This window comes from Chinchilla lanigera, unplaced genomic scaffold (genome assembly GCF_000276665.1).
Source record: "Chinchilla lanigera isolate Chin_1 unplaced genomic scaffold, ChiLan1.0 scaffold00013, whole genome shotgun sequence".
In the NCBI taxonomy this organism is placed as follows: Eukaryota; Metazoa; Chordata; class Mammalia; order Rodentia; family Chinchillidae; genus Chinchilla; species Chinchilla lanigera.
In genome coordinates, this window is record NW_004955414.1 from 22,180,196 (window position 1) to 22,207,244 (window position 27,049).

A 27,049-nucleotide genomic window follows, 5' to 3' on the forward strand; every position below is an offset into this window, starting at 1 on the left:
CTGTAATACGTGGTTGTATCTTCAGAGTGGTTTCTCAGGAAGACAGAGATATGCAAGAGGGACCTATTAAGGAGTTACAGCCTAAGGGTTGTCAAAAATAGCATATTACCTCCTCAGCAGTGACTCCTTTCACTGAGGTATGATGGCTGGAAGGAAGGCCAGGATTGAAAAGAAGGACCGAGAGACCTAAATAAGTTTCTTACCTGCCTCAGCAGACTTCCCAGTGACCCCCCCAAGTCTGTGAAGTTCATTTATGACATACACCAAGATAAGGCGTGGCTTCCACAGTCAGGCACCACTAATATCTACTTGAGCCCAAGGTCTGATCTCAACTGGAAAGAAAATATCCAGTGTAGATGGATCTGGAAGGAACTAAGTGACCTACACTGAGACACCTTTTGCCTGGTTTAAGGAGACTATCTAATCTGAGATCTATGAAAATCAGCCTTAGTAGCTATTCTTGGCTTGGCCAGGGAGCCCTTAGGGCTTCCTACCCAAGGAAGGTTGCCCTTATTGGCATTTTATTCCCCTGCCACATTTAGCTTTTCATAATGTGTGTGAGGTGAGGGCTGGTAACTTTGAGCTTCCATTCTGCATGACTTCTTTGCCCAAACTGAGGGTGCAGAGGAGTAGACCATCAACTGAGAACTTCCTGGGAAAATCCACTGGTACCGAAGGACTGACAATAGGGCATGCTTCCTCTTCTGGCCAGGACACATGCTCAGGCAATTCCGCTCATAGAGCTAGAATAGCCCCTACAACACCTGCTTTTGAGCCTTTGGGAATCCATGTCTCCCCACTTGGCTACAAGGTATAAACCAGAGAGGATGACAAAGATAAGTACAACCAAGGTTGCCTTATGGAGCTAGTAGTGGCTCCTGACCTCCACAAAGCTCCCACGGCCTTTCACAGGTCTGTGGGCAGCTCCTCTCCTATCCCGGGCCCAGGAATTATGCCATCTTGGGCAGGGTCCTGATCACTTCCACGATCGCTCACTTGCAGCCTCCCCAGGTCCATCATCCCCCAAATGATCCTGAGCGCCTTCCCTGCCAGTGTGAAGGTCCTAACGATGAGTAAGATGCTACAACTGACCGGTCAGGAGCACAACAGCTACAGACTCGTCTCGGCTCTGCTCTTCATCAGCAATATGACCTGTTTCTGCGAGCCTCAGGCTTTTGTAAGGAGGAAGAAATCAGAATCCCTATCTCCCTATCTTCCAGGTCACTGAATGCTGGTTTTAATTATCTCTGGAAATGGCAGCCAAACTAAGACAGATTACAGCTCAGGAGGGGGGATAAGGATCCTCCTTCCACTGTGGGGAAAGGGCTGCAACCTCGGAACACCGAGCAAGGGATGAATCAGAACTCTGGTTAGCATTAGCGTTGGCCCTGGATCTCCCACACCCAGTTTCCACCTGGGTCGGCCTCACGTCCTTAGCCCAGGCTTGGGCATCAAAGATTGAGTTCCCCCTCTGCATTGGACCAGTTCTCCCTGCAGCTGCTGGCTTTGTTCTGGGTGTCCCAGGCTGTCATTACCCCCCCCCACCCCCACTCCTGCTCAGCCCCAGGGTAGAGGGGCGAAAGACTTGCCTATTCCTCTAAGAGCTGCAGAAATGGGGATTTTGCAGGTTGTTCAGGGGCCCAAGGGCTCACTCTCTTCTTGCCCTCCCCTCCTGAAGTTTCAAAACACAGGACCCGCCGGCGAAGCTGGGTCCCCTGCGTGCCTGCTTACCCACCTTCTTGTGGAGAGCTAGTCCCGACGGTCCCCTCACAGCCTTACCCCACAAGAACCCAGCCAAAAACATCTTGGTGAAGACGTTTATTTAATACGGGGGTGGGGCGGGGTATTGCTGTCTCTGTCAGTGTGACGGGGTGGTAGGGAGACAACCAGAGGGACTTCTATCCTGGAGTAAGAGGCTGCTCTGGCCCCAGGCTGGGAATGGGGAGCAGACTGGGGGAGGAGGGGAAGTGTGTGGGGGCAGGGTGAAGCTCTGCACACATCCTTGGGACCACAGTCCAGGCTCACCCAGTCACCAAAGCAAGAACCGAATAAATAAAGTGCAACCGTGGGGTCAGGGGAGGAGAGGGAGGGCACCGGGCGTACCCACGCCCACGGCCCACATTCAGTGCTGCCAGGTCTGGCCCACCTCCCAGCCAGACCCTCTAGTCCAATCACCCCTGTGTCCATCCCTCCAGTGAGCCAGGCGAGGCCCCTGTGCAGCTACTGGAGGTAGCGATAGGCCTTAAAGCAGTGGTTGCCAGCATCCGCCACCACCACGTGGCCGTCGGAGGTCAGTGCCAAGCCCTGTGGGCCGTACAGTGGCTCTGCAGACGTGTTGATATAGGACAGGAAGGAGCCAGAGCTGTCGAACACCTGGGGAAGGAGCGGAGAACCAAGGAAGAGACAAGGTCAGGCAGATGAGAGGCTGCCGGGGAAGGCGTACAGCAGAAACCTCACTCCGGGCTTCCCTGGGACCCGCTCACCTGGATGCGGCTGTTGCCCCAGTCGGCCACGATGATGTTCCCATTGGAGTCCACAGCTACTCCTGTAGGGGCGTTGAACTGGCCGTTGCCCTCTCCATGGGAGCCAAACTTGAAGAGGAACTCTCCGTCGGCGCTGTACACCTGGGGAGGGGAAGGGGCTAGGGACTGGGCACCTGGCCTCAGGGAAAGAGCAGACCCTTGAAGAGAGACAGGGGCAGGGGTGCCCAGCACCAAGGACCCCTGGATCTGCAGCTGCAGCCCAGACTTCCCTCCCAGGCTTCACATCCATGTACCCTGCTGCCCCTTGGACATCTCAGGTGACATCCACGAGGCACAGCACAGCTTCCTGGGCAAAGCAGCTGTTCTAAGTTCTCCGTCTCAATAACTAGAACCACCTGACGGAATGCGACCATCGCCATCCTGGTCTGGGCATACACTTTAGATCCCTTCCCCCCGCTACGCTTTTACACTGCTGCAGAAGTACTGTCATGGGTCGCTAAGGCCCAGTGAGCACAGCTACACCCTACAAGCCCATTGTTCAGCCCTGCTCTTAACAAACACCACGCAACTCCTTGTACCTCAAGCTTGCTTATGGGGCAGCTAGCCACAACTCCTTTGGACTGACCTCTCCCCGAAAATCCCAGTGACTTATGCCTTCCACAGCCCCCCTTTCTTATGCTCACAACCCCACAAATGACCTCACAGCCTGCCTAACAGCCTGGTCTCTAGTGCTGGAGAGGTCCCTCTCAGGTTTGTTCTGAAATAAATCTGTCCTGGTGAGCGCCTACCCCTGCTTCTTTTCCTTTCTGTCCTAACACCAGCCAGCTACCACGACACATTCATTCCACCTTCTTCTTTCTGCTTCAACAGCCAACCAGTTCATGTGAATGTTGATTCTTTCTCAAATTCCCCTCTGAAATATGTACCTTATACATACATTGGTGCGCTGCCACAGCTTTCTCATGGCCCGGGTTCTCATTTTTTTGTTGTTGTTCAGACAGGGTCTATGTTGGGGCTGGCTTTATACTCATTCTTTAGTCCAGGCTGGCCTCAAACTCACAGCAGTACTCCTGCCTCAGCCTCCCACCTGCTGGGACTATAGGCATGTGCCACCATACCCGGCTTTATCATTTGTCTTTTTTTTTTTGGTACCAGGAATCGAACTCAGGACCTTGTGCTTGCCAGGCAGGCACCTATGCCACTGAGCTATATCCCCGGCCCTATCACTTTTCATCTAAGACACTGCCAAAGATTGATCTTCCTGCCTCTAATCTTACCTAAGCCACAGAGATCCTCCTAAGATACACAGACTGCATCACTCCCTCCCCTCTTTGAAATCCTTTAAGGATTTCCATAGCTCCTGAGAAGACAGTAAGGTCCTTAGCATGACTTACAAGCCTCATCCTCACTTTGCACCAATCTCTTCAAACCTAGTCTGAATTACTGTGTGGTTTGCTGCGGGGGACGCGTACTGGGGATCGAACCCAGGGCATTTGCACTAAACCACATCCCCAGCCCTTTGTTTTGAGGCAGACTCTCAAAAGTTGCAAAGGCGGGGCTTGAACTTAAATTCCTCTTGCTCAATTCTCAGAGTGCTGGGATTACAGGCGTACACAACAATGCATGGCTACATTTTGTTTCTCCAACATGCCACAAGGGTGTCCACCTCCTACTCCTGGATCCTGTGTCCTTTGCTTCAAACACGTTCTCCTCCTCCTTTACCTTCTGGTTAATTCCCATTTAGGCTTCATGTCTTCTCCTGAATCAAATGCTTCTGCTCTGTCCTCCCACAGTTCCTTACACCGCCCCGTCACAGAATCTATCACATTATTTTCTTCTGGTTATTTTCTTCTCTTCCCTACTAGACTATAACCAGGATGACAGGGAAGCTGTCTGCTTTGCTCATCAGTGTATTCCCGCTTCTAGCATCATGCCTGGGAAAAAGCAGCCATGCCATAAATATTTATTTGTTCAAGGAATGATTTCCAGAGAAAGGAGACTGGAAGAGGAAAGGATGTTGGGACAGTAGTCACAGTAATAGGGAAGACACTGACCTTCACCGAATGATTATGGAAATCTGTTACTACAATCTCATTCTTGTTGTTCACAGCCACAAAATGGGGCCCTGAAAATAGAAAGTGGTCCTTAGGGCATTAAGCTGAAGTATTAGAGGGAGAGGGAGGAATATCTGGAATGATAAGGCGGGGGTATCAGGATAGGACTGGGGTCACTGGGCTGAGATAAACTGTCTGTGGGATGATGAGACGAGGATATTGAAAAAGGGAGATCTCTAGGGCCAAGAGATAGAAGAGGTTTCTAGAGTGAGGGTATCCTGGGAGTTCTCTGGGACTGGGGTATCAGAAATGATCTTGGATTTGTCCTCCCATACCTGCAAAGTGGCGATCAGTGGCCCCACGGCCCCCAAAACGTCCAACCAGCTTGCCATTGGGCTGGAAGGTGAAGACACAGCAGGATTTGTTGTCGACCACAATGATATGTCCATTCCGGTCCACAGCCACTCCTTTGGGCCCCATGAGGCGGCCAGCTCCAATCTTGGTCTGTGGGAAGAGGATACCAGAAGAGACTGTATCCTGACTGGTGGGGAGAGCAGTCCTGGCCAATACGCATAATGTTGGGCTGGGGAAGAACCAATGAGCAGGACAAGGCAGGATTGGATCACTTCAGGTGCTGACCGCCAGGAGGCACTAGCATGGTCAGCTGAGCTGCCCACCAGGGTACGCTGCGGCAACAGCGGCCTCTCACCTTGAACTTGCCCTCAGGGGAGAAGATGCTGACCCAACGATTGTCGTAGTCGGCCACGATAATATCTCCATTGGTGTCCACTGCTACGCCTGTGGGGCGCTGCAGCTGCCCAGGTGAGCGCCCTCGGACCCCAAAACGGAACTTGAACTGGCCCTCATTGGAGAAAACCTGGAGCAGAGGAGCAAGGGGGGGAGCAAGGGGAGGGAAAACACTATGGGCACACAGGGAAGGGAGCAAGAGCCCGAGGGAAGAGACCCCACCCAATTATTCATTCATTCAACCAGCACTCACTGGTACGGTGCCAGGGACACAGAGGAATCGAAGGTGGCAGCAGACCGTAGGGAACATGCAGTAGAGATACGAAGGGGACCGTGAGCATGTGGAGGGTAAGAGGGAACGATGAGGAACAGCACCGAGAGAAAGGGATATCTGAACTACCAGCCTAATAAGGACGCCAGGCGATGAACCCAGGTCAGCCCGCAGAGGAGGAAGCAAGCACACACTTTGTGAAAGGCACAAAGCCCAACATGGACACTGCTCAAGGCCCTGTTGTATGTGCCTGGACTGCCGGGAAGACCTAGGTGACCAACAGGAGCTGGGTTCCATCCTGGGCATTATGAGGAGTCACTGAAAACTTCTGGGCACAGCAGGACAAGCCCAGGTCAGCTTTAGGAAGGAACGCTGTGGCTGCAGGGGGGAGTTAGGACTGGCAGCTAGCCAAGCGTCAGGGGCTGCTGCAGGAGTCCTGGTGAGCAATGCTGACAGTCTGTACCAAGGAAACTGGCTGGAGGGAAGTAGACGGAGTCAAGAGACACACAGGAGGAAGGCTCCACAGCACTTTGTAGCAGGCTGGAAAGGGATAGGTGAGGCAGGAGCAAGTACACAAGGATCTCAGCCTACGAGGCTGACAAGAAAATCTTCTGCCTGGACAGGATTAAACTTGTAACCTCTGCCCTTTCACCCTTGCACCTTTGCTACCCAACATGCTCAGCTTTCTCTATCCTAAAAGCACCTTTAATCCTCCTTGCCTCTTAAACTAAGACTTCTAGCGTCTTCTTCGCAGCCAAAACATTCCTCACTGGACAGTTCTACACTCATGGGGTAATTCTCCTATACTCTGCTTTGTTAGGCTCGAGGGACATGAGATGAGTCAAAGCAAGGAGCCACCTTGGAGAACTCAAGTTCTGGGCTTTGGTCTTGGCCTTGCTCCTTGATCCAGACCTGCTCCATCCTTGGTGGGCTGAGCTCCCTGTCCCAGCCTCACTCCCACGTCTTAAGCTTCCGCAGCTGTTTACACTGGCCCCACTGACAGACATCCCTGCCTCCTCAGGCAGACCTTCCAGTCAGGACGCACCTGGCCAACCACACAGCACCTGGGCTCTGCACCGGTCCTGTGTCAGGACAGCACTTAGCAATGTGAAAGTTGAGGTACCATGGGCTAAAGGATGAAACTGAGGGGGGCTGAAAGGAACTACCAGATCGGTAATGAGGCAGCACATCTGCCTCCCCAGACTGAGCACTGATGAGGCTTTGGGAGGTCATGTTCTTCCCATCCTATCCCTAGCTACCCTTGTACCTGGTCAACTCCTATTCATTTTTGTTTACTGGTTTTCTGAGACGAGGTCTCACTATGTAGCCCAAGATAGCCTCAAGCTCTACATCCTCCTGTCTTAGCTTCCTACGAACTAGGATCACAGGTATGTGCCCCATGCCTGGCATCATTTTTATATTCTCAGAATTTCCAGGTCATTTCTTCAGACCTGAAGAAACTCCCACCCTGTTTTTTGTCTTTTTAAGACAGGGTCTCACTATGCAGTTCAGACTGGCCTTGAGCTCACTTTGTAGCCCAGGCTGGTCTCAAACTCGCAAAGATCCTCCTGCCTCAGCCTCCTGAGTGCTGGGATTACAGGTGTGTGCCAGAGTGCTGGGATTACAGGCATGTGACACCTTGCCCGGCCAAAACTCCCACTCTTGAAACAACATATACCCATAAAATTAGGTCCTCAAAATATATATTTTATACCTCTGATCATACGAGCTGTCACTTTGTGACCAAATAAATATGTGTCTCCTCTATGAATGCAAGCCCTGCATGGAGTGATGACTGCATCTGCTTTGTTTGCTTTTGTATTTTCACCACTGGTATAGCTTCCGGAACACAGCAGACATTCAAAAAACAAGTGAATTCCCTGGCTCAGACCTGGACCTGAACTGGACATCTTCCTTGAATGCTCCAACACTACCTCAAACTAAAATGTATAAAAGTGAACTTGTCAACTTATACCTGGACCTCCTGAATGGCACGCCCCTAGCCCACCAAGTCCTACCATTCTTGATACACACCCACCCCACACAAAGCTGATAGCTCACTGAAATCTTGCTATATTTGCTTCCTTAATATTTCTACAATCTGCCGATATCCTAGTTTGGTCCTTAACATCTCTCCAATATACCACAGTAGTGGTAAGAGGACATCCTTCATTTCAGGGATGCTGGTGGAGAGAGAAACAAACATCAAACCACACAAGTGCAACAAACAAGAAGACAACCAAAAAATCCAATAATTTCAGTCAAGTATGAACCCCTATAGCAAAAAGCTGAGGGAGGTCAGAAAAGAACAGGATTAACATTCTACCTGAAAATAAGGGGGACATATTCATGTAAAAGCTGATAGCCAGGTGTGGGGGCGCATGCCTATAATCCCAGCCTTCGGAAAGATGAGGCAGGAGCATCACTGAGCATTACAGGCCAGCCTGGACTATAAAATGAGTTCAAGACCAGCCTCAACTGCATAGTGAAACCCAGTTCAAAAATGAAAAAAAAAAAAAAAGGTGCTGATAAAATTTTTGGACTAAGACAATGGCATAAAGAAATAATACATACAAATCAAATTCTTCATTCAAAACTATAAAATTTTTTGTGCCCTATTAGTGTGGGTCCTCTCAATGAAGGGCTTTGCCGCACCCTCCACAACAGTAGCATCTAAAGAAAAGTTCCCAAGGACCCCAGTCCTCATGAACAAAGGCAGGCGGGGTTCAGCCCCACCTGGTATCCCAGCCCTCAGAACCTCAGAGCTAGAAAAGCTGGTACTCAGCATAGGAACCCAAGGTTCAGCCTCCTAGCACTTAGTAGGTTTGGGTGGGTGGGAGAAGAAGCAAGGAGGATGAGTTCTGCAGGAATAGCAGGTGTCTGGAAGAGAGGCAGAGCTATGCCAGGCCTCCCCTTTCAATAGCCCACTCTAAAACACAGCCTCTCAGTAGGCTCTGTCTCGGTGTCTCTGTCCATCTCTGTCTCCTCCCCTCCCCTTTTCCTCTCTCCTCTCCCTTTTCTCCTCCCTTTGTCCTCTTTCTATGAAGTAGTGGGAATTGCAGCCAGGGCCTTCACACTGAGCTACACCCCATCCCTTTTTAAAACAAAACAAAAAAAATTATTGTGAGACAGGGTCTCATTAAGTCTCTAAGTTGCCTAGGCTGAGCTTGAACTTACAATCCTCCTGCCTCAGCCTTTCAGAATGCCGGGGTTACAGGTGATCACCACTGTGCTCAGCTAACACCACCCATTTTTCTGTGCATGTGAACATCCAGGTGAGTGTGCAACAGGAACGGTGTCCTGCATCTCAACTTTTGTACCAGGAGGCATCCCCAGCCCAAGGTGAAGGACAGGAGTGGTGGGTAGGTTACATCAGTGCAGCCCTGGCACCAGCCCTACTCCCAGTCCCCCATCCTTACCCACCATCCATGCTGGGCCAAATGCCTCCCTGTGTTACTGCCCTCTCCACTCCTCCACCCTTAGCTGCAGGGCAGGAATAGGGGGCCGGGCAGTGCTGGGAATTTGGTCATGGAAGAGCCCCTGGCACCTTTAGCCTGCTAGGTGGATAGGAGGTCAGGAGGGACCTAGCACTGAGGAGCAAGACCTTAGCAGCACTGGATCGAGTGCCAGGCCTGGCAGGGTCAGGAAGTTTAAATGCACAGGCGTGGCGAGAAAAGGATCCTCAGGGGAAAGGTGTGCTACCCAATAAATGTTTCCAAGAACTGAAGTACATGGCAGTTACAACAATACCCTGCGATATAAAATCAAAACCATTTACAGTGTGACCTCGGCCATACCCAGGTGCCAATAGTAAGCTACCTACAGCCCTCGGGGTCCCAGACAACCCTGTCCAGCACTTTCCCACCTCCTTGCTTTTGTTCAGAGTCTCCACCTGGACAATGATGTTTTCAACAACAGCTAATGTTAGGAAATTCAGTAGGTGTCAGGTACAGTGCACGGCATCATTTAATACTCCCAGCCACCCTGAGGTATGCTTTTCCTAATTTTACACATGAGTTAACTACAGCTCAAAGTGGTCACATGACTTGTCAGTACCCGGCAGAGCCAGGATTCAAGCCCAGGTGTCTGGTTTCAGAGCCTCTGTTTTCAACTGCTACACCATCTACAATACTAAGGCCCACTGTCCTGGGCTCCTTACAATGAGCAGAGAAAAATCCGTGTTTCTGGGCTTTTAAAAAAGCACTGTACTTGCGGGGGATGTAGCTGGCTCTAGCATACTCAAGGCCCTGGGATCAATCCCCAGGACTGCCAAGGTAAACAAACAGACTGATCGTGAGTGCCAGGCACTATGACACATGCCTGTAATCCCAGCTATATAGGACGCTGAGGAAGAAGGATCACATGTTTCAGTCTAGCCTGGGTAACTTAGCAAAATTTTAAAAGAATTAAAATACATGGGGATGTGACTTAGTGCTAGAGCCCCTAGGTTTGATCCCCAGGGCCACAAAAAAGAAAAAAAAAAGTTCACAGTGCAGCTGAGGCCATGGCCACTCAGTGCGGCAGGTCACTGGTTCTAAGAGAGGCAGGGGCCGGACCACAAGTGACACTGCACCCTTTGGCCGTTGAAAGCCGTCCTGTTTGGTCAAGTTACCCCTATTTAACCATCCAACCAACCAGACGACTGTGGAGACTCTAGACAGATAACATACACGCTGGAGCCAGGCTGGTATGCTGGAAGATAGCAGGGGAGGCCAAGTCTGCACCCTGACCACTGGGAGAGAACAAGCCAGCCCCTGATCCTCGGGGTCAGGCACAGATCCACCGAAGAGCATGGGAGAAGAGACGGCCAGCACAAGAACCCCGGGCTCCAGACTGAAGGTCCTGGGTACTGGGCGGTCTGTCGGGGGCGTGGTGCTTTGACTCGCTGCTCTGTACGGACTGGCACCATCTGTAGGGTTTACATCTTTCAGATTTCACTATTTGGTTGGGAAAGTTCTGTAAAGGCGCTTACCTGGATACATTGGTTGTTGCTGTCTGCTACCACTATACGGCCACTGCTAGCTGCGGACACACCTTGCAAATTGGTGAATTCGCCCTTCTCCCTTCCACGACTGCCTGTGGGGAAAGGATTGGAGGGGAAACAGAGAGAACTCACCCCTGTTGTTTTGAGCCTCCCACCCCGTCCCGCCCCCCTGCCTCAGCCCGCCCCATCAGGCTCTGCCCCGGGCCATCTGTACCAACACGGAAGACGAGCTCGTCCTCGATGGGGTTGTCCTTCCGTTTGCCGCCCGTGCTGTACATGGAGCTGGGCCTGCGCACCGCCTTCTGGCGCACGTGGCTGCCTGGGCCGCCAGGAGACTTGACGCGGCGCTTCACGTCGTCCGGGGAGGGCGGCAGGTCCCCGGGACGCAGGGCCCGGACGCGGAAGGGGCTGCCGCGCACCGGCTGTCCATAGAGGAGCACGGAGAGGAGCAGCTCGCCCTCGGCACGCGCTGTGTACACCAGCTCGTACGTGCCGTTCTTGTGGTCCACCACGGGCACCGGGAGGCGCGTGCCGTCGGCGCCCGTGATCTCCGCGCGCAGCTCGGCGCTGCCCGTGCGCACCAGCCGGCCGTCCTTGTCTTTGGTAGTGACCGTGAGCGAGGCGGGCTGGCCCACCAGCGCCTGGCGCAGGCCCTCCCCCGTGGCCACCGTCTCGTGCGCAGTGGCGCTCGTGGTGAGCAGCGCGCCCAAATTGAGCACCGACCGCCGCACCCCGTCCACCTCAAGGACCAGTTCTAGCTGTGCGTTCTCATGCGGCCGCTCCGGGAAGGCCTGCGCCGCCAGGGCCGCCAGCCTCTCGCGCATGTGCTTCCGCACCAGCAGCACCTCCGGGGCCGAGCCCAGGCGCAGCGCCTGCTCCGCGAAGCTGCAGCTGCTGCCGATGTGCTCCTGCCCCTGGCGCAGCGTGTCTAACTGGGTCTGCAGCACCTGTGGGGGCGAGGGCAGGGTGGGTGGGTGGCAACACTGGCGCCGAGGGGGTCTCAGGGAGCACCGAGGAGCTGTAGTGAGTGCTACTGCAGGGCCCGGGAGAAACGTAAGGATGGGAGGGGGGTGGAGGAGGGATGTGGATGCCAGCAGCACCTAGGGGCCGCGGCAGCAGGCATTGGAGAGGCTGAAGAAAGGAAGTGAGCTGGCGGAGGCTGGGGAAGCCAGGAAAGCAGGCGCACCTTCTGTTTGGCCCCACAAATGCTCTCCAAGTCGCTGACCAGAGCCTGCTTGCGCTGCTGTAGCGCTTGCTCCAGGTCCTCAAAGGCTGCGCTGATCTGGGCCAGGGCCTCGGCCTTGCGCTCCTGCAGCTGCTGGCTGATGCCCCCCACTAAGGCGATGGCTGCAGACAGCTGTGGCAGCCTGGGAAAGGAAGCGTCTCAGGCCACGGGGAAAAGGCATCCTTTTCCCCTGGGGACCCTGGCTGCTGCCCTCCAGGAGATCCCCTACTTGGACTCCTTGAAGACTTGTACTTCTGCCCTTCCCGGACTCCTCGCACCCCTCCTCAGGCCCCTGCCCAGCCCTGTGAGAGGCCGCCCTGGTGCCTACCGGCCACGCACAGCCTCGAGCTGGCGCTGCAGAGCCGCCTTGTGCTGCTCCACCACGTCCCGCAGCAGCACCGTGCCGTGCTCCCGGTGCTCTCCCGCGCGGCACTCCCCACACATGGCTGTCTCACAGGCCTCACAGTAGAACTCCATCGTCTGGCGGTACAAGGACTCCCGTGAAGCAACAGCCAGACTCCACCCTTCTCTGCCCCTGCCCTCCCCGCCTGCCCTCCCAGTCTCCACCTGCCAAGTGCACCCCTACCTGGACCACTCATCCACAGAAACACCTCTCTCCCCAGCCACTCGGCCCGCCAGCGCCTCCCCTCCTCCTCCCACCCCAAGTCCTGGCCTCACTGGGCCTCGCTTGGGCCCACCTTGCCTTCATGGTTGGGGCAGGAGAGAGGACGGCCAGCCACTGCACTGAGGGGGTGAGGGTCCTCGGGGTCGTGGGCCCCATCGGGTGCCTGCTGCATGGCCTCCATGAGGCTGCTGATGAAGAAGTTGTTCTGCAGCGCCGAGACGCCCTGCTCGGGGAGGATGGACGTCTGCCGGCACACGGGACAGGACAGCGTCAGGCTCTGGGCAGGGATGTAATTCTGGAGGCATCTGGCCAGAGAGGAGGAGGAGTCACAGGGAGGCAGGGTGGAGCAGAAGCAATACTCTCCCTACACCGACAGGTGCGGACAGCCCCTCACAGGTGTGCCATTCCACTTCACTCTGAGCCTCTCTGGTTGACACACACCCCTCACCTCCTGGCAGATGTAAAAGGGCACTAGGCCTCTCAGAAGAGCACACGTCTGCCTTTCTTATGATGTGCACAAACACACGTTTACCTTTCATGGGTGTCTGTAAAACCTTCTCAAGAACATGTGCCACGAGCCAGGTGTGGTTGTGCACACCTGTAATCCTAGCACTTAAGAGGCTTAGGCAGGAGGATCACTGTGAGTTTGAGGCCAGCCTGAGCAACACAGTGAGTTGAAGGCCTGCCTACACTACGTAAAAGAGAATATGTCTCAAAAAAAAAAAAAAAAAAAGCAACTATCCTCACTCCCTTTAACTCATTAAATATTTACGGACTGCCTCCTCTTGCCAAATTTGTGCCCAGCTCTGGGGATAAAAACATAGAGCACAGCGACTGCTGAGTATGGTGGCACAAGTCTATAGTCCCAGCACTCAGGAGGCTGAGGCAGGAGAATTGTTGCCAGCCTGGGCTACATAGTGAGCTGAAGGCCAACCTGAATTATATAGCAAGAGCCTGTATCAAAAAACAAAACAGAAAAGATAAAGCACAGTAACTGCCCTTAAAATAGTTCTAGTCTTCAGGGAAAACATCACAGAAATAGAAAATTTTTAAAAAAATATGTTAATGATTAAGAGCCTGGGTCCTAGAGGTAGGCTGCCTAGATTCAACTCCTAGCCATGACTGCTTAGACTTTGTGACCCCTGACAAGTCACTTTTATGAGTCAAGGGCTCTTCCTTTGTCCAATGGAGACAGAGCAGACGTCACAGGGTTGTCAGAGGATTACATGTAAAGGATTGCTAACATGTAAAGAAGATTAAATGTGAAATGCCCGACTCATCAAAGTGCTATATATGACAGGCTCCTAGCGCTACCGTACTTATCACTAACACAAAGAACACAAGAGATGCAGTCGTGAGGAAATGCGCCTGGCTCAGGCAGGGGAGAAGGCAGCTAGGAAAGGCTTCGGAGGCAATGTACATGGAATCTTCCTGGGCAAACCATTGTCAGCCTGAGCAGAGAAAGTGCAGGGAAAGGAGGAGCGTGTTCCAAGTACTTTAGCACAGGGCACAGAGAGCTAGAAGCAGTTTGATGTGACTGGTGACAAAGTCCAAGGCAAGGAATTGCGAGAGAAGTCAAGGAGCTCAGCCGTTAATCCCAGCAGCAACAGGGAGCCACGGGAGGTTGGGACAGCCGGATTTGTGTTTTATCACGCTCTTCTTCACCACCTTGTGTGGAGGGGTGATGTGAAAGGGACAGACAGCAGACAGGGAGGGCTGACACCAGCATCCAGTTACCACTTATTAAGCACATGTGTGCCAGCCACTGTACCTTTTACTTTACGTTAACAGGCTCAGAAAGGGGCAAGCGGTCCAAGGTAACAAAGCCGGTGAGCACTGGAGCCTCGATTTACACGGAAAGCAAAGCATGTGCTTGACCAATAGACTGTTATAATAACCTGTAAAACCTGTTACAAAGAGTAACAAAGAGGTGAGGTGGGAACAGAATTGAGAAGGGTTTTAGAAGTACAGCAGGTGGGAAGTGTTCTCTGATTAGGTATGGAGCGGAACAGAGATGAGTCTTGACTGGGTCCTAGCTTCCAAGTTCCGGTGCCTGAGTGGACAGTGGTGATACAGTGGAAGCCGGGTTGGTGGGAGAGAAGCCAGGTCAGAAATAGAGATGCAGGTGCCATTGACGTTGAGGAGGCTTTGGTAGGATGAGAGGGGGGCCAGGATGAGGGGGCGGGAAAGGGGTAGACAGTGCTAAGACAGAGGGACACAGCATTCAGCGAATTCTGAACAAGGGGGGTAGAGAGGACAGGCAGAGAGGCAGCAGGAGTGACAGTGACAGCAGCAGGGTAGCAAAGTGAGCCCAGGCAAAGGGAACAAGGAGCCCTGAGGGTGGAGACAGGCTGAGGACCCAGGTAGGGTAAGAACTGAAGATGCCCACTGAATTTGCAAACACGAGGGTGCTTTCTTCTGTTACGAAAACACGGTTGCGGAGGCTTGACTGGTACAAGTTGAAGGTGGGGGAATGAATAAGGGGAAGGACTGGATGACACTGCGGGGGAAAGAGGACAGACTTCTGCCTGTCGTGGGAGCTGTGAGCATGCCTGTAAGTGGAGAAGGAGCCAGGAGAGAGGGAGAGGTGGAAGAGAGTAGAAAAGGGGCAGCACTAGCATTGAGGTGGGGAATGGCTTGGGTGGGCCGGAAGGAGGAGCGGACACCATCCTCTGATGGAGGGAAGGGAAAAGAGGTGAATGTGGAGGAGCTCGGGGGCAGCCAGAGAAACGGTCCCTAAATTGCTGGGCAAGACCAGCTGCAGAGAGCAACAGAGGGAAGAGTCTGGAGATTTGTGAGGGCTGAGATTAGTCACTGGGGGTTGCTTACTAGAAAGACACTGGGCTGAAAGCAGCTGGGTCTGGAGACTATGCATCTATGGAGGAAGATCTGTAGGTGCAACCCTCCCATACCCTCAACCTCTTCTCTTAATGTTCCCATACCCTTTGCTCTTAATTTAATTAAAATTTAGCAGACACTAGTGCCAGGCACGATTTTAAGTGCTTCACAAATATTAACTTCTTTCACTGTGACCTACTTTTCCCTTCAGTCCTCTCAAGTAGAGTGGTTTCTGTCTCATACTCCACATTCCTTAGGGCCAGAAGGTGGGGTTAGTCCTCCCTCTTCCCAACTGGGACTTTCTATTTGTCTTTAGAAACTTTGAAGCTCGTGCCTTCTGGCTATAGGCTTTTCCTTGTTATTGAATCCACCACCGAGGAGTGACTCCATTTGCTGAAGTCTTTCTCCTGAGTCATTCTCTTCTGTTATCCTCCCAGACACGCACACATCCCGCCGTCCCCCTCAGCGGCTGACATTTACAGGATGACCCGTCCCTCACTGGGATTCTTCAGTTCCCTGACATCCCCACTCGCGGTGGTCTTCTCCTACCCTGCACCTGGGCTATCCTCTCCTGTGCTCTCACCAGCACCCTTGTCTCATCAGCTGTCTCCAACAGCAACTCTGATGTCTGTGTCCCTGCTCTGTGCCTTGCAGCTCCCTTCTGGGTGCAGTGATTCTAGGATTACTTGCGCAAAGCACTGTCTAACCTAACAGTACCTCGTCCTGTTTGCTGAGCAAACCCGGCTGGCCATAGCTTCACTACAGTCTTCACTCTTATTCCTCTAGAATATTCTCCACGCAACCAGAGGGAGCATTTAAAAAAAATCTAATGTATATCAAATTATTTCCTGCTGTGAAAAAAATCCCAATAGTTTCCTATATACTCTCCTAAACCCTCCAAGGCGCCTCCGTGAACTGTCCTGACCCTAAATCCACCACCTCCCAGTTTCCGCCTCAGCCACACACACTGGTTTCTTTTCTGGCCCGGTTTACTTCTGCCTTTGGGTCTCTGCATGGATGTTTCTGTTGCCTGGCACAGTCTGCGTATGTGTGTCTCTTCGCACCTTCAGATCAAATGTCACGGCTCACCGAGGCTTTCCCTGGCAAATATCTAGACCCATCCTCACTTATTCCTTTTGTTTACTGCAAAACGTGTGGCAAAAGCCACAGCTCTTCTTTATTTCCTTGCTTACTGTCCACCACTGGCCATTACAGCATAAGCTCTTTGAGAGCTAAGACCAGTGGATGAATTAAGGGACTTTGGAATGAAGGCTCTACAGTCAAACCTGGATTCAGATCTCAGCTATTTACACGTGGTGTAGTCTCGGACATATTTCTTTTTTTTGGTACCGGGAATCATACTCATGACCTCAGGCTTGCCAGGCAAGCACTTATGCCACTGAGGTATGTCCCCAGCCCTCAGACATATTTCTTAATTACTTAACGACTCAACCTTAGTTTCCGCCTCTCTAAAATGGGGATAATAAAGCGTCTCTGGTGAGGATTAAGTAAATCAATACATGTAAGTCACTTAGAGCGTCCCTGGCAAACAGTAAGCAATCAATGCATTGCAGCGACTGTTATTGTAATTTCTAGGGGCTGGTTTTCCTCCGGGGGTGCTGAGTGGCCTGGGCATAGGAGAAAGTTCAGAGATGTCAATTACAGCTTTTTTGGCATGGACTTAGCCAAGCCAAGGAGTGAGAGAGCGGTGGGGGCCAGTCAGGTGACCAGCCACGGGACCCAGCATGCGCAGGAAAGAAAGAAAAGGCAGGGTGAAGGTGGTATGGGAGAAAAGGGAGTGGTCCAGGGGGGTAGACTTTAGAGACAGTCAAAGATGACACAGTGGCAGTTCAGCAGTGGGAACCCGGAGCGGAAGGCTGGAACTGATGACCACAGAGGTGTATTATTCTAGGTGATGACGAGACAGAGGTCGTGGCTGGGAGAGCACTACTGAGGTGGCATAGAGGATGTCTTTGGAGAAACCACCAAGAACTAGGAGGCATAAACGGGTAGCAGAGCCCCCAGGTTGATGGAAGGACCAGAATGGACGGGAAGGCTGAGATCCTTCCCTGTTGATGATGGGGAAAGGGCTGTGAAGCCAGAATCTCAAAGAGCAGGGCTGGAAGGGAAGGAGTCTCCCTCAGCATAACCAGGTTTCAGTGGAGGCAGGAGACAGAGAGGAGGCTTGGATGGAGGCAATGGTGACCCCAAGCATCCAAGACACAGCCATGAGGGGTGAGGGCTGGACAGAGAATATGGTCAAAATTCGGATGTGATCACGCGTAAAACCATGTGAAAGCTTCATGTGGCCCTCAGGGAAAAGGTAAAATTCCCTAAGAGGCTGCCGCACTGCACATAGTCCAGTCCCCACGTCTCACTCCAGCCTTGTGCCAGGCTACTCTCAATCACACTTGTTCTCCAGCTGCACAGGGCTTCTGCTAGACCCTCTCACCTGACACACTCCCTCAGACACACAGTCTGACTATACAGTAGCTGCTCAATAAATAAATATTCAGCAAATCAAAGATGGATGGATAGAAGCCTGGAGATAAGGTCTTTCACTCAGTACCTAGCAGGGTGAGGATGGCAAGACCTAACAGGAAATATCCTCTCACTAATCACAGACTCTGCTGGCGCGAGAGCTGGTTAAGCCTCGGGTGGTATGGAAGGGTGTTTCGGGGACTGGGAAGGGGCAAGTAAAGCCCTATTCCGTGCAGAAACCCTGGCCCAGTGTTAGGAGCTCCTGGTCCTCTTACAGGTTCTTATACCCAAACCCTACAGGTTGGGGTGCACCTGCTCCTCTCACCTGTCACAGGTGTGTACACCTGCTCTTGACCATGGGTACACAAACACCCTCACCTTTCACAGAAGGTATGCAGGCAAGGCAGAACCTTGGGGCACCGGTACCGATCCAGGCAGATGCTGCACACCAGGAACTGCTTGTCCATCGGCTGTACCTCTGGGCCAGGGCTGTCCTCCCTCTTTGCCATGGTGACCAGAGATGGCTCCTGCCCCTTGCACCAGCCTGTGTACAAAGAGATGGTCAGCAGCAGGGGTCAGCACTCCCTCTGCCCACACAAACCCCACCACTCGCAATCCCTTTAGAGAAATGTACCCGTTTTCCTGGCTGCAGAGGACAGGGCAGGGACTGGAAGGAGCGCGGTACAGTGGGGGGCTGTGTGACCTCTGAGCATGGTGCTCTGTTTCAAAGCACAGACTTGTGGAGTTAGCCTGGCTTTCAAACCCTCCTCCCCGCTCCCTCACCAGGTACGTGACCTTCCTTGGACAATTCACAAAACCTCTCTAAGCCTGTTTTCTAATCTGTAATTACGCAAATAATAAACTCCACCTCAAATGGTGGTTCTGGGAATCTGAAATCATGCACATCGAGTGTATGCTACAAGGATGTCCATTTTCACTGACACACTCCCTCGTCATCACCACTGTGTCTCCAAGAGGTCTTTCTGATGGAGTCTCTTCTCCGCTGGCTACCTGCAGCTCCGCCCTCCACTCAACCCATCTCCCAGACCCAGCTCTTAGTGCAGCTGCCTGGGACTTCACTCTCTTCCACAGCTGATCAACATCAAGGTCAGGACTGCCTCCCAAGAATCTTTTACTTTTGAGACAGAGTCTTGCTATGCAGTTCATGCTTACCTTGAACTCACTACGTAGCCGAGACTGGCCTCGAACTCAAAGCAATCCTCCTGCCTCAGCCTCCCAAGTGCAGGGATTACTGTCATGCGCCACCATGCCCAGCTCCTCCCAAGAATCTTATTCCCTTCTCCCGGCCCAAAGCTGCAGCCAATCCAAGGCCAGTGTCAGTTCTTGAGCCTCCTATGGGTGTCCTGCCTCCTCTCTGCACCTTGGAATGCATCCCCCTTGCAGCCAGAGTGAGTATTCTAAAACACAGCTGTGATTCACCGCTACTCCCTTTTTAAATTGCTTCAGCATTTCTCCATTATCCAGAAGACAAAGTCCAAAGCCTGACATTGGCCCACAAGGCCTAGCTTTGTCCTGACCATATCTTCCTCTAATCTCCCGTCTCATGATTCTGTGATCAGTCATGCCCACTCAGTTCCTGGAAAACTCCATATTCTCTTTTTCCTTCTGGGCTGTCACACATTCTGTTCCCTCTTTCGGTCTTCTTTGCCTGGGTGTAATGGTTGATAGACTGTGTCAGCTTGAGAAGTTTAGAAGTTTAACTCAGCAGAGGGCCGGGGCCCTCACTTCGTAAACATCCTCATCCTGTGCAAGAGGAGGGCCCCAAGACAGTAAATGCTAGTCCCCCGCCCTGGGTGGGGGTAGCCTGCTTACAATGTGAGGGAGGAAAAGGGGCTTGCTCCCCTGCCCCATTTTGTTCTTGTTGCTGTCTTTTGCAGCCTGGAAGTGCTGCCCCTCACCCTTCCACCCTGCCTTGGAGCCAGCTGATTATGGACTGAAACCTCCACAAACTGAGCTAACTAAACCTTTCCTTCCTTAATTTGGGGTGTTGGGTATTTTGTCTCAGCAGAGAAAAGTGAAGACACTGGTTGATGTTTACCTGATGCCTGCTTATCTTTTCTGTAAATGTCACTTTCCTTAGGGCTTTCTTGATTTTCCAAAGCCTGGGTTAGGTGCTCCACCTGTGTGTCCCTTAACACCGTGTATCTCTCCCGTCGTTAACACTATCCCCTCATTATCTTGCTATTTGCCTGCTTCCTCCATTCCAGGCAGTGTTCTTCAGGGAAGGCATTTTATTCTTTTCATTCCTACCATTTAGCATGGAGCCTGACAAAGACTGATCCATATCCACTAAATAAATCTAGCATTGAATCCAACGAATATTTATTTACTAAGTGCCTCCTGTGTACAAACTCCAGGAATGTAACCATAAAACAGATAAGGTCACTGCCCTTGTTACAGGGAGCTGATGTGGATATTTTTTAAAGTAACAAGTAACTACATAATTACAAATTGGAAGCAGAGTGATACAATAAAGAAAAAAAGGACTACATGAGAAAGAACACTCTTGACTGGGTGACCAAGGAAGAGAGCCCCAAGCCAGGAACTTCAGCAAAGCTTTAGAGGATAAAAGTGGAAAGGGTAAGGATGGGAAACAGCAGGGAATCAGGGAGAAAAGTTACTCTAGACTGAAGAAAAGCAGATGCAGGTTCTTAGGCAGGAGGCTTGTTGAGAATGTGTGTGGATCATGTGGTTGAAGCAAACTGAATAAAAGCAAGAAGTGAAGCCGGGTGTGGTGGTGCACACCTGTAATCCCAGCACTCGGGAGGCTGAGGCAGGAGGATCATTACAAGTTCAAGAGCAACCTGGGCTACAAAGTGAGCTCAAGGCCAGCCTGAACTGCATAGCGAGACCGTCTCAAAAAGACAAAAAAAAAAAAAAAAAAAAAAAAAAAAAGCAAGAAGTGAGTTTGGGAAATAAGCAGAGAAGAGAGAAGAGGGACCTTTCAGGACATGTGAAGTTGTGCTTTTATCTTAGCGTGGGACAGAAGATGATGCAATTTACAAATAAATAAAAATAAATTAGAGACATATTCCGGTAGACTGGGCATGGTGGAGCACACCTGTAATGCCAGGACTCTGGGAAGCTGAGGCAGGAGGATTACAAATTCACGCCCTGCCAGGGCAACTTAGACTTAGCAAAACTTTGCCTCAAAATTTTTAAAAAAGGGCTGGGGATTCAGCTTAGTGTGGAAAAGAAAGAAGGAAGGGCAGGTAGAGAGAGAGCATGAAGAAGGGAGACAAGGAGCAGATATTCTGCTAATTTTGAGAATCAAAGGGGAGAAGAAGCAAGGGTGGAAGGAGGACACCAGTTAGAAAGCTCTCACAGTCTTTCAGGTCAGCTGATGATGAGTACTAGTACAGCTATGGTACAGGCAGGAAGATGGGCTGCTCAGGAGGCTGAATCAAAAGACATCATGATGGGATGCATGTGAGAGGGGAAGAAGAAATGTCAACGATGACTCCCAGGTTTCTCACTGGAGCAATGGTGGGCCATGAACAGACTGAAAAGGCTGAGGAGGAGCTGTCTGGCGCATTCTGTTCTATGGACGCTAATGTGAGGTACCTCTTTGATGTCCAGGAAGAGCTATCAGCTACGGAATAGAATATAGCAGCTGAAGGGAAAAGTCCGTGCTGGTTATTGATTTGGAATCACTGGCATATTAATAGCACTTAAAGCAATGAGAGTGGATGGGACCACTTTCAGACAGAGTGGGGAGTGCTAAGGGGGTCAGGCACAAAGGAGTTGAGCCAACAAAGGCCACTGAGGAGAACTCAGAGGAATGAGAGGGCAGAGAGAGTACAGAACCAGTGAGGTCAAGGGAGAGGACATTCAAGGAAAAAAAGGAGCCGGAGGTGGTGGTGCACTCCTGTAATCCTAGCAGTCAGAAGGCTGAGGCAGGAGCATCACTACAAGTTCAAGGCCAGCCTGGGCTACACTGTGAGTTCAAGATTTTGTTTCAGAAAATAAAACAAAAACAAATACAACAAAAACAAAGTGGAATAAGCTAAAAGGACTGAAGAATGTCTTCCAGATTTGGTGGTGGCTGAGTGGCAGGAGCAGAAGCCAGGCTGGAAGGACTGAGGAATGAACAGGAGATAAAGTTAACACAGTGGAAGGCAGAAAATAATAGGCAATGACTAAGGCCAGGTCTCCACTGCTGTACCCAATTAGATGCCTTGTGGACCTCTGTATAGACAATGAATGAATGAATGAATGAACCAACCCATCAATCAATCACCGCAGGGGCCAGTCCAGGTTCAGGAAAGGAAGAGAAGCCGAGCTGCATGTACCTTACTTTGTATGAGGCTGGACATGGGTAAGGTGAGGGGGCCACGCCTGAGAACACCCTTCCCTGGCATGGGCACTGCCATAAGGACTCCAGATGCACCGGGCTCTGAATCTGGGGGCCGAATACTGGACAACACAGCAGCAGAAAGGGCAGCCTGGCTGTGGAGGCCAGAGGCAAACTGAAGCTCTGTCTGGGACAGGAGAGGTCTGCAAGGAAGAGCAGGCGTGGTCTGCTAGCCCTGCTGGGCAGCTGTACCTCAGGCTCCGCCTACCTCCAAGTCCCAGAGGCTCTCCCAGCCTGTCACACAGAGGCGGGGGTTGGGCCACATCCAGGGACCTAAGGCTCCGCCCTCCTTTCCCCTTCCTGCTTCAGTTCCCCACCCAGACTAACTGGGCATACAGCTGCGAGGCCATAACCCAGCCTGAATCTGAGATTCCCTTCCTCTCCTTGGGCCCACTTCTCCCATTCCCCTGTGCTCTGGAGAGCTGCCCTCCATAGGGCGTGGTTCACGGGAACTATTTATCACAGGAGAGACCTGGAGGATCTTAAGATTTAAGAGCTGGATCTCACCAGTCTTGGTCTGCCCTCTGACACTCCTGCATGCCTCACTCCACCCATCCTTTATAGTTCAGTTCCAAAGGCACCTCATTCCCTCACTCAGCATTCTCTAAACATTTCTGCTGGGGATACAAAGATAATTCATCACGGCTCAGCCTTCACGGATTCCACAATCTAATAATAAATAGGTTACTTCCACGCATTGCGGTGAGGACCATGATGGGGAGGCACATATTGCTCTGAGAGCACAAAGAAAGTTATCTAACTCAGATCTAGAGCAGGAGTGGGCCCACAGTGGACAGGAGTTCTCCTAAAGAAAGTTACATTCCAGCTGAGAACTACACAGTGAGTTAAGTTACAGGGAGGATGGTGCCTGCAGCCTCAGGACATTGTGACAAAGAGGGCTAACAGATGTGATACAGGGGATATGCAGGAGCTCCAACATACAATGTTTTGTTGGCCTTATTCTAGAGTTTAGGTTTTACCCCTTCCTGATAGGGGAACTAAAGCTTTATCCAAAGAACAAATGAAAAGTTTGCTGGTGGAGAGGAAGGGGAGTTTAAGCACAGGATGTCCAAAGCACCTTTGCTCCTGTTACGTTGTAAATAGCTTAGAGTCAAGAGTAGACAGGACTATCATGGCTTTCATGATAGCCTGCCCTGTGTCCTCCAGGGTGTACTTTTATCTTGCTTTTTCCTCTTTTCCTGAGCCCAAGCTCACTCTGCAGAGCCAATGTCTCCCTCACTCTTCACTTTTAGTTTTTATCAAATAAACTTTACTATCATTAAAAAAAAAAAGTAGAAGGTTAAGAGATTGCCTTGATTAGGGGAGTAGCAAAGGAAGGATAAAATGCCTTTCATAGGGAGGAATCCACAGAACTTGGTAACTGCTTAGTTTTATATAATCACAGAAGAAGAAATTAGAGATGGTTCCCAGTTTTCTAGCTTAGACACTGGGATGAGGATAATTTGGGTGAGTGAGTGAGTGAGTGGCAGGATCTACGTTTAACACAACAAATGCAAGGTACTTCGTGCACATGGTTCCAGTGGACAGGTCCAACAGGCAGCTGGAAAGGAAGGATGAAGCGCAGGAAAGAGGTCTGGCCTGGAGACGTGATTTGGATGTCTCTGGTGTACAGATGGCTCTTAAAGCCGTGGAAGTGGATGACATCTCCCAGAGGGGGTAAAGTGAAAAAGGGGTGCCTGTGACTGAGCCCCAAGGAACGCCAACATTTAAGATACAGATCCAGCAGGCAAACGCATATTGAGAAGGTAAAGCCAAAGGGCAGAAGCAAGAAAAAGAGTTGTCCTGAAGGCCAAAGGAGAAGAGTTTCAAGAACAAGGGAGAAATTGTCATTATGAAATGCTGTAGGGAAGGCTTCAGAAGAAGCTGTCCTTAATCCAGGAGCTGAACAAAAGGAAGTCAGAACCAAGGAGGTAAGGAAGAGGTTGATTCTGAACACATAAGGAAAGCTAGTACTAACTCCACTAGATTCTTGACATCTACCCCCGACAGGGAAGGTATTTCAAGGCCTTTCAAATTCTCAAACAGTATCTAATTTTCCACAGAGCTTCATCCTACACTTTTCACAAGACTCCTAGGATATGTATAAGGCGCTATGTGGAGGTGACCAAGGCATTTTTAAAAGTGTATCTGGGAGGTCAGCGAGGCTTGCTAAAATGACTCACTCCTACTCACTAGCCTCCAGGTGTATCTGACCATTTCAACTCTCAGCAAAATAGCAAACGACTACAGGCTACAGTCTTTGGGCTTCCTCTGGAACAAAAGAAGCACTTGATGAGATAAAGTCCTCAAACCTAAGGAACCCTTTCAATAAGACTGGTAGGAAAGGAAAGTGATGAAATTCAAAGTACCAATCTCTCCCACTACTGCATGACTGAGTAGGTGAATGACCCATTCAGTCGAACTTCCCTGGGCAGACTCTGAGCCAGGTTCTTTAACTGGGAACCAGAAACACAAAGCTGAATCAAGTGCACTCTGTCATCTTTGTAAGTTCTTAGACTGGTGTCGGAAACAGAGGTGTAAATACAAAAGTACAATATGAGGAAGTACCATGATATTGACACGTTCAAACTACTACGGCAGAAAGTATCTAACCTGGTGGACAATATAGAAAGCTTCCGAAAGAAGGGATATTTGAACTGGGTCTTGAGGGAAAAAACATGACATGAATGAGTATACTGCAAAAACAATGTATAAAGAAACATAAACATGAAAACTTAACAAATACACTAGTCATGCAAGAGAGCAAGATTCATAAGAGTGGAGGTTACAGTTGATGCTTGCCTGATCTGCTCCTGTGGGCTCTCTGCTTGGCTCTTTGGTCACTCCTCCAGTGCACATTCCTTAAATATTTAGCTCTACAGTTTTGTTTTAGAGTCTCCTCTCCTCTCACTTCTCATACTTTGCCTGAGCAATCTCATTTCCCATGGTTTCAGTTACCATCCAATTGCTGATAAGTCCCAAAGCCTTATCTCCTGTGCTGAAGGATTCTCTTACCCCAGACCTGTACATCCGACTGCCTCTCCGACATCTCCATCTGGATGGATGCACCGGGTCTAGTTCAAAACTGAATTCGTTTTCCCCAACTCCCTCTTCCTGCTATGTTTCTCATTCCCATAAAAGGCACCACCATTCACCTTAGCTATACCTGCCAGCACCTTGGTACTCTTTTCACTTCTGACTTTTCTCTCACCTCTCAGATACAAGCTATGACTATGTCCTTGATGCTGTCTCTAAAATATGCCCGGGTTTAAAAAGTCAGGAAATTTGGGCTCTAATTCTGACTGTCACTATTCATTAACACAAGACTCTGGGCAAGTTCATACCCTATCTCTTACTTGTAAATTGGGGGTGAAAGGGGTCTTTTTGTTCTCAAAAAATCTGAGAATCTCGAGGCTCCCTTTCAAGCCAAGGGCCCCATGTACAGACTACTTTGTGTCCATGGTTAAATCGCACTCTGCACTACCTTGATGTTTTCTGATTGCTAGCTTCCTCCGTAAGGCTGGGTATGTTAGAGGGTAGTCACAGTTGCCCTTCCCTCCCAAAATAAATGTTTGCCAAGTTTAAGTCACTCATGGCCCTCCCTCTCAACACCCTCTACACCAGCCATATGGTTTTGCTTTTCTGAACACAGACTGCACTACCCCAACCCTGGCCCCTTTGCTCCAGTTCAGCAAGAACACCACTGGCCCTTAAATGGCTGAGGCAATAATACATGGATGGCACAGAGAGGGTACTCAGTGTATGCTGGTGACAGGTGACAGGAAAGCCATGTTTAAACCCCTGCATTTTCCACTCATCAGATAAAGGCAAAATCAAAGAAAATAACAATAAAGTTCCAAGGAGAAAGACCTCAACTTAACACAAGGGCGCTTTCCCACCGAAGAAGGTAGTAAGTGCTCTGTCACTGGAGGCATGCAAGCCAAGAGAGGCAGGGCACCTGTCAGGCCTGCAGCTCTGATTCCAGTTCTGCAGCACACCAGAACCTTGCTTAGAGGATGAATGGGCCCTGGTGAGGGGGATAAACTGGCAAGGGGGACCTGTGAAGAAGACTCTGCATCCCTTTCCCCCGAAAACCCAGATCTATCTGCAGTCCTGGGTTTCTGAGGTCCACATCAGATGCCCACCCCAGGAACATTCCCAGGGCCTGCCGCGAGTTGGACTGACCTCCCTGAGGTGCAGCCTGCCCTTCCAACCTGCAACCATCTGTCCCTGCAGGTTTGCTGCCCAGGATATGAAGTCAAGTCCAGAAGGGAGGAGGTCAGTACCAGGGAGGGGCCCAGGGTCCTTTAGGCGGGGCCGGGTTGTAGGGGAACTGGAGGGGTCCTTTGCTACCAAGAAGGAGTCTCCGCAGGAAGCTTCCTGTCCAGAGAGCAGAGCCAAGGAGGAAGGGTGTCCTCCAACCTGGCCGGTGGGCCTCTGGGTGCCCACGGAGGGTGGAGGAGGGAGCAAAGGGGTAGAGAGGTCTGCACCAGGGAGAAAGGAACCCTTCCGTCAGGCAGGGCCACAAGGTTCCACAGTCCCACTCAGCAACCCCACCCACCCTTCCTGCCCCTCGGCCGCAGCATTCGGCCCCTCCGCCAACACGCGCCGGATCCCGAACCCCGCGCTCTAAAAGGAACCCTCAGCCATCCACCCGCGCCTCCCCCCGCAAACACGGACCTCACGTGAGCAGCCACAGCCCGAAGAATCCCCCTGCTGCTCTCACGGACAGGGACACGCCTCACGTGGACACAGCCAAGAACAGCTCTGGAAGAGCATCCACGCCCTCACCCACAGACGCTCGGACAGACACCCGCCGCTCGGACCCGCACCCGCACCCGGACCCAGGCACCCAGGCAGACCGAACGCACCCTTGGGGCCCGCCCGTCGCACTCACGGCGCTGGAGCAGGATGGGAGGCAAGGCCCGGACTGCGGCCACTCGGAGGGGCCCGCCGCGCTGCCCCC

General features: G+C 51.4%; 1 protein-coding gene across 3 annotated transcripts; it reads right to left on the bottom strand.

Annotated features, from left to right (window-relative positions):
* Positions 1-1,803: 1,803 nt before the first annotated feature.
* On the bottom strand, positions 1,804-27,049 carry Trim3 (tripartite motif containing 3). Of its 3 annotated transcripts, none has more exons than XM_005380144.1 (12): positions 26,981-27,043; positions 18,087-18,252; positions 12,463-12,694; positions 12,093-12,244; positions 11,726-11,906; positions 10,754-11,486; positions 10,528-10,631; positions 5,247-5,414; positions 4,873-5,041; positions 4,538-4,608; positions 2,484-2,624; positions 1,804-2,373 (listed from the first exon to the last, which is right to left on the bottom strand). In XM_005380144.1, the coding sequence occupies exons 2-12, from the start codon at positions 18,215-18,217 to the stop codon at positions 2,221-2,223; spliced, it is 2,235 nt and encodes a 744-aa protein (XP_005380201.1). In that variant the 5' UTR covers positions 18,218-18,252; positions 26,981-27,043; the 3' UTR covers positions 1,804-2,220. The 3 variants fall into 3 exon arrangements, with proteins under 3 accessions (XP_005380201.1, XP_005380202.1, XP_005380203.1); XM_005380145.1 differs by lacking the exon at positions 26,981-27,043 and adding an exon at positions 26,764-26,850; XM_005380146.2 differs by lacking the exon at positions 5,247-5,414 and having other exon boundaries at positions 26,955-27,049.

Excerpts from the sequence above, each read along its gene's own strand:
- Trim3 (XM_005380144.1), bottom strand. The coding sequence starts at position 18,217 with ATGGCAAAGAGGGAGGACAGCCCTGGCCCAGAGGTACAGCCGATGGAC. Across the intron at positions 12,695-18,086 it reads CTGCATACCTTCTGTGAAAG|ATGCCTCCAGAATTACATCC; the intron begins GTGAGGGTGTTT and ends CTCTCTGGCCAG. Across the intron at positions 5,415-10,527 it reads GCAACAACCAATGTATCCAG|GTTTTCTCCAATGAGGGCCA; the intron begins GTAAGCGCCTTT and ends CCTCTGCTCCAG.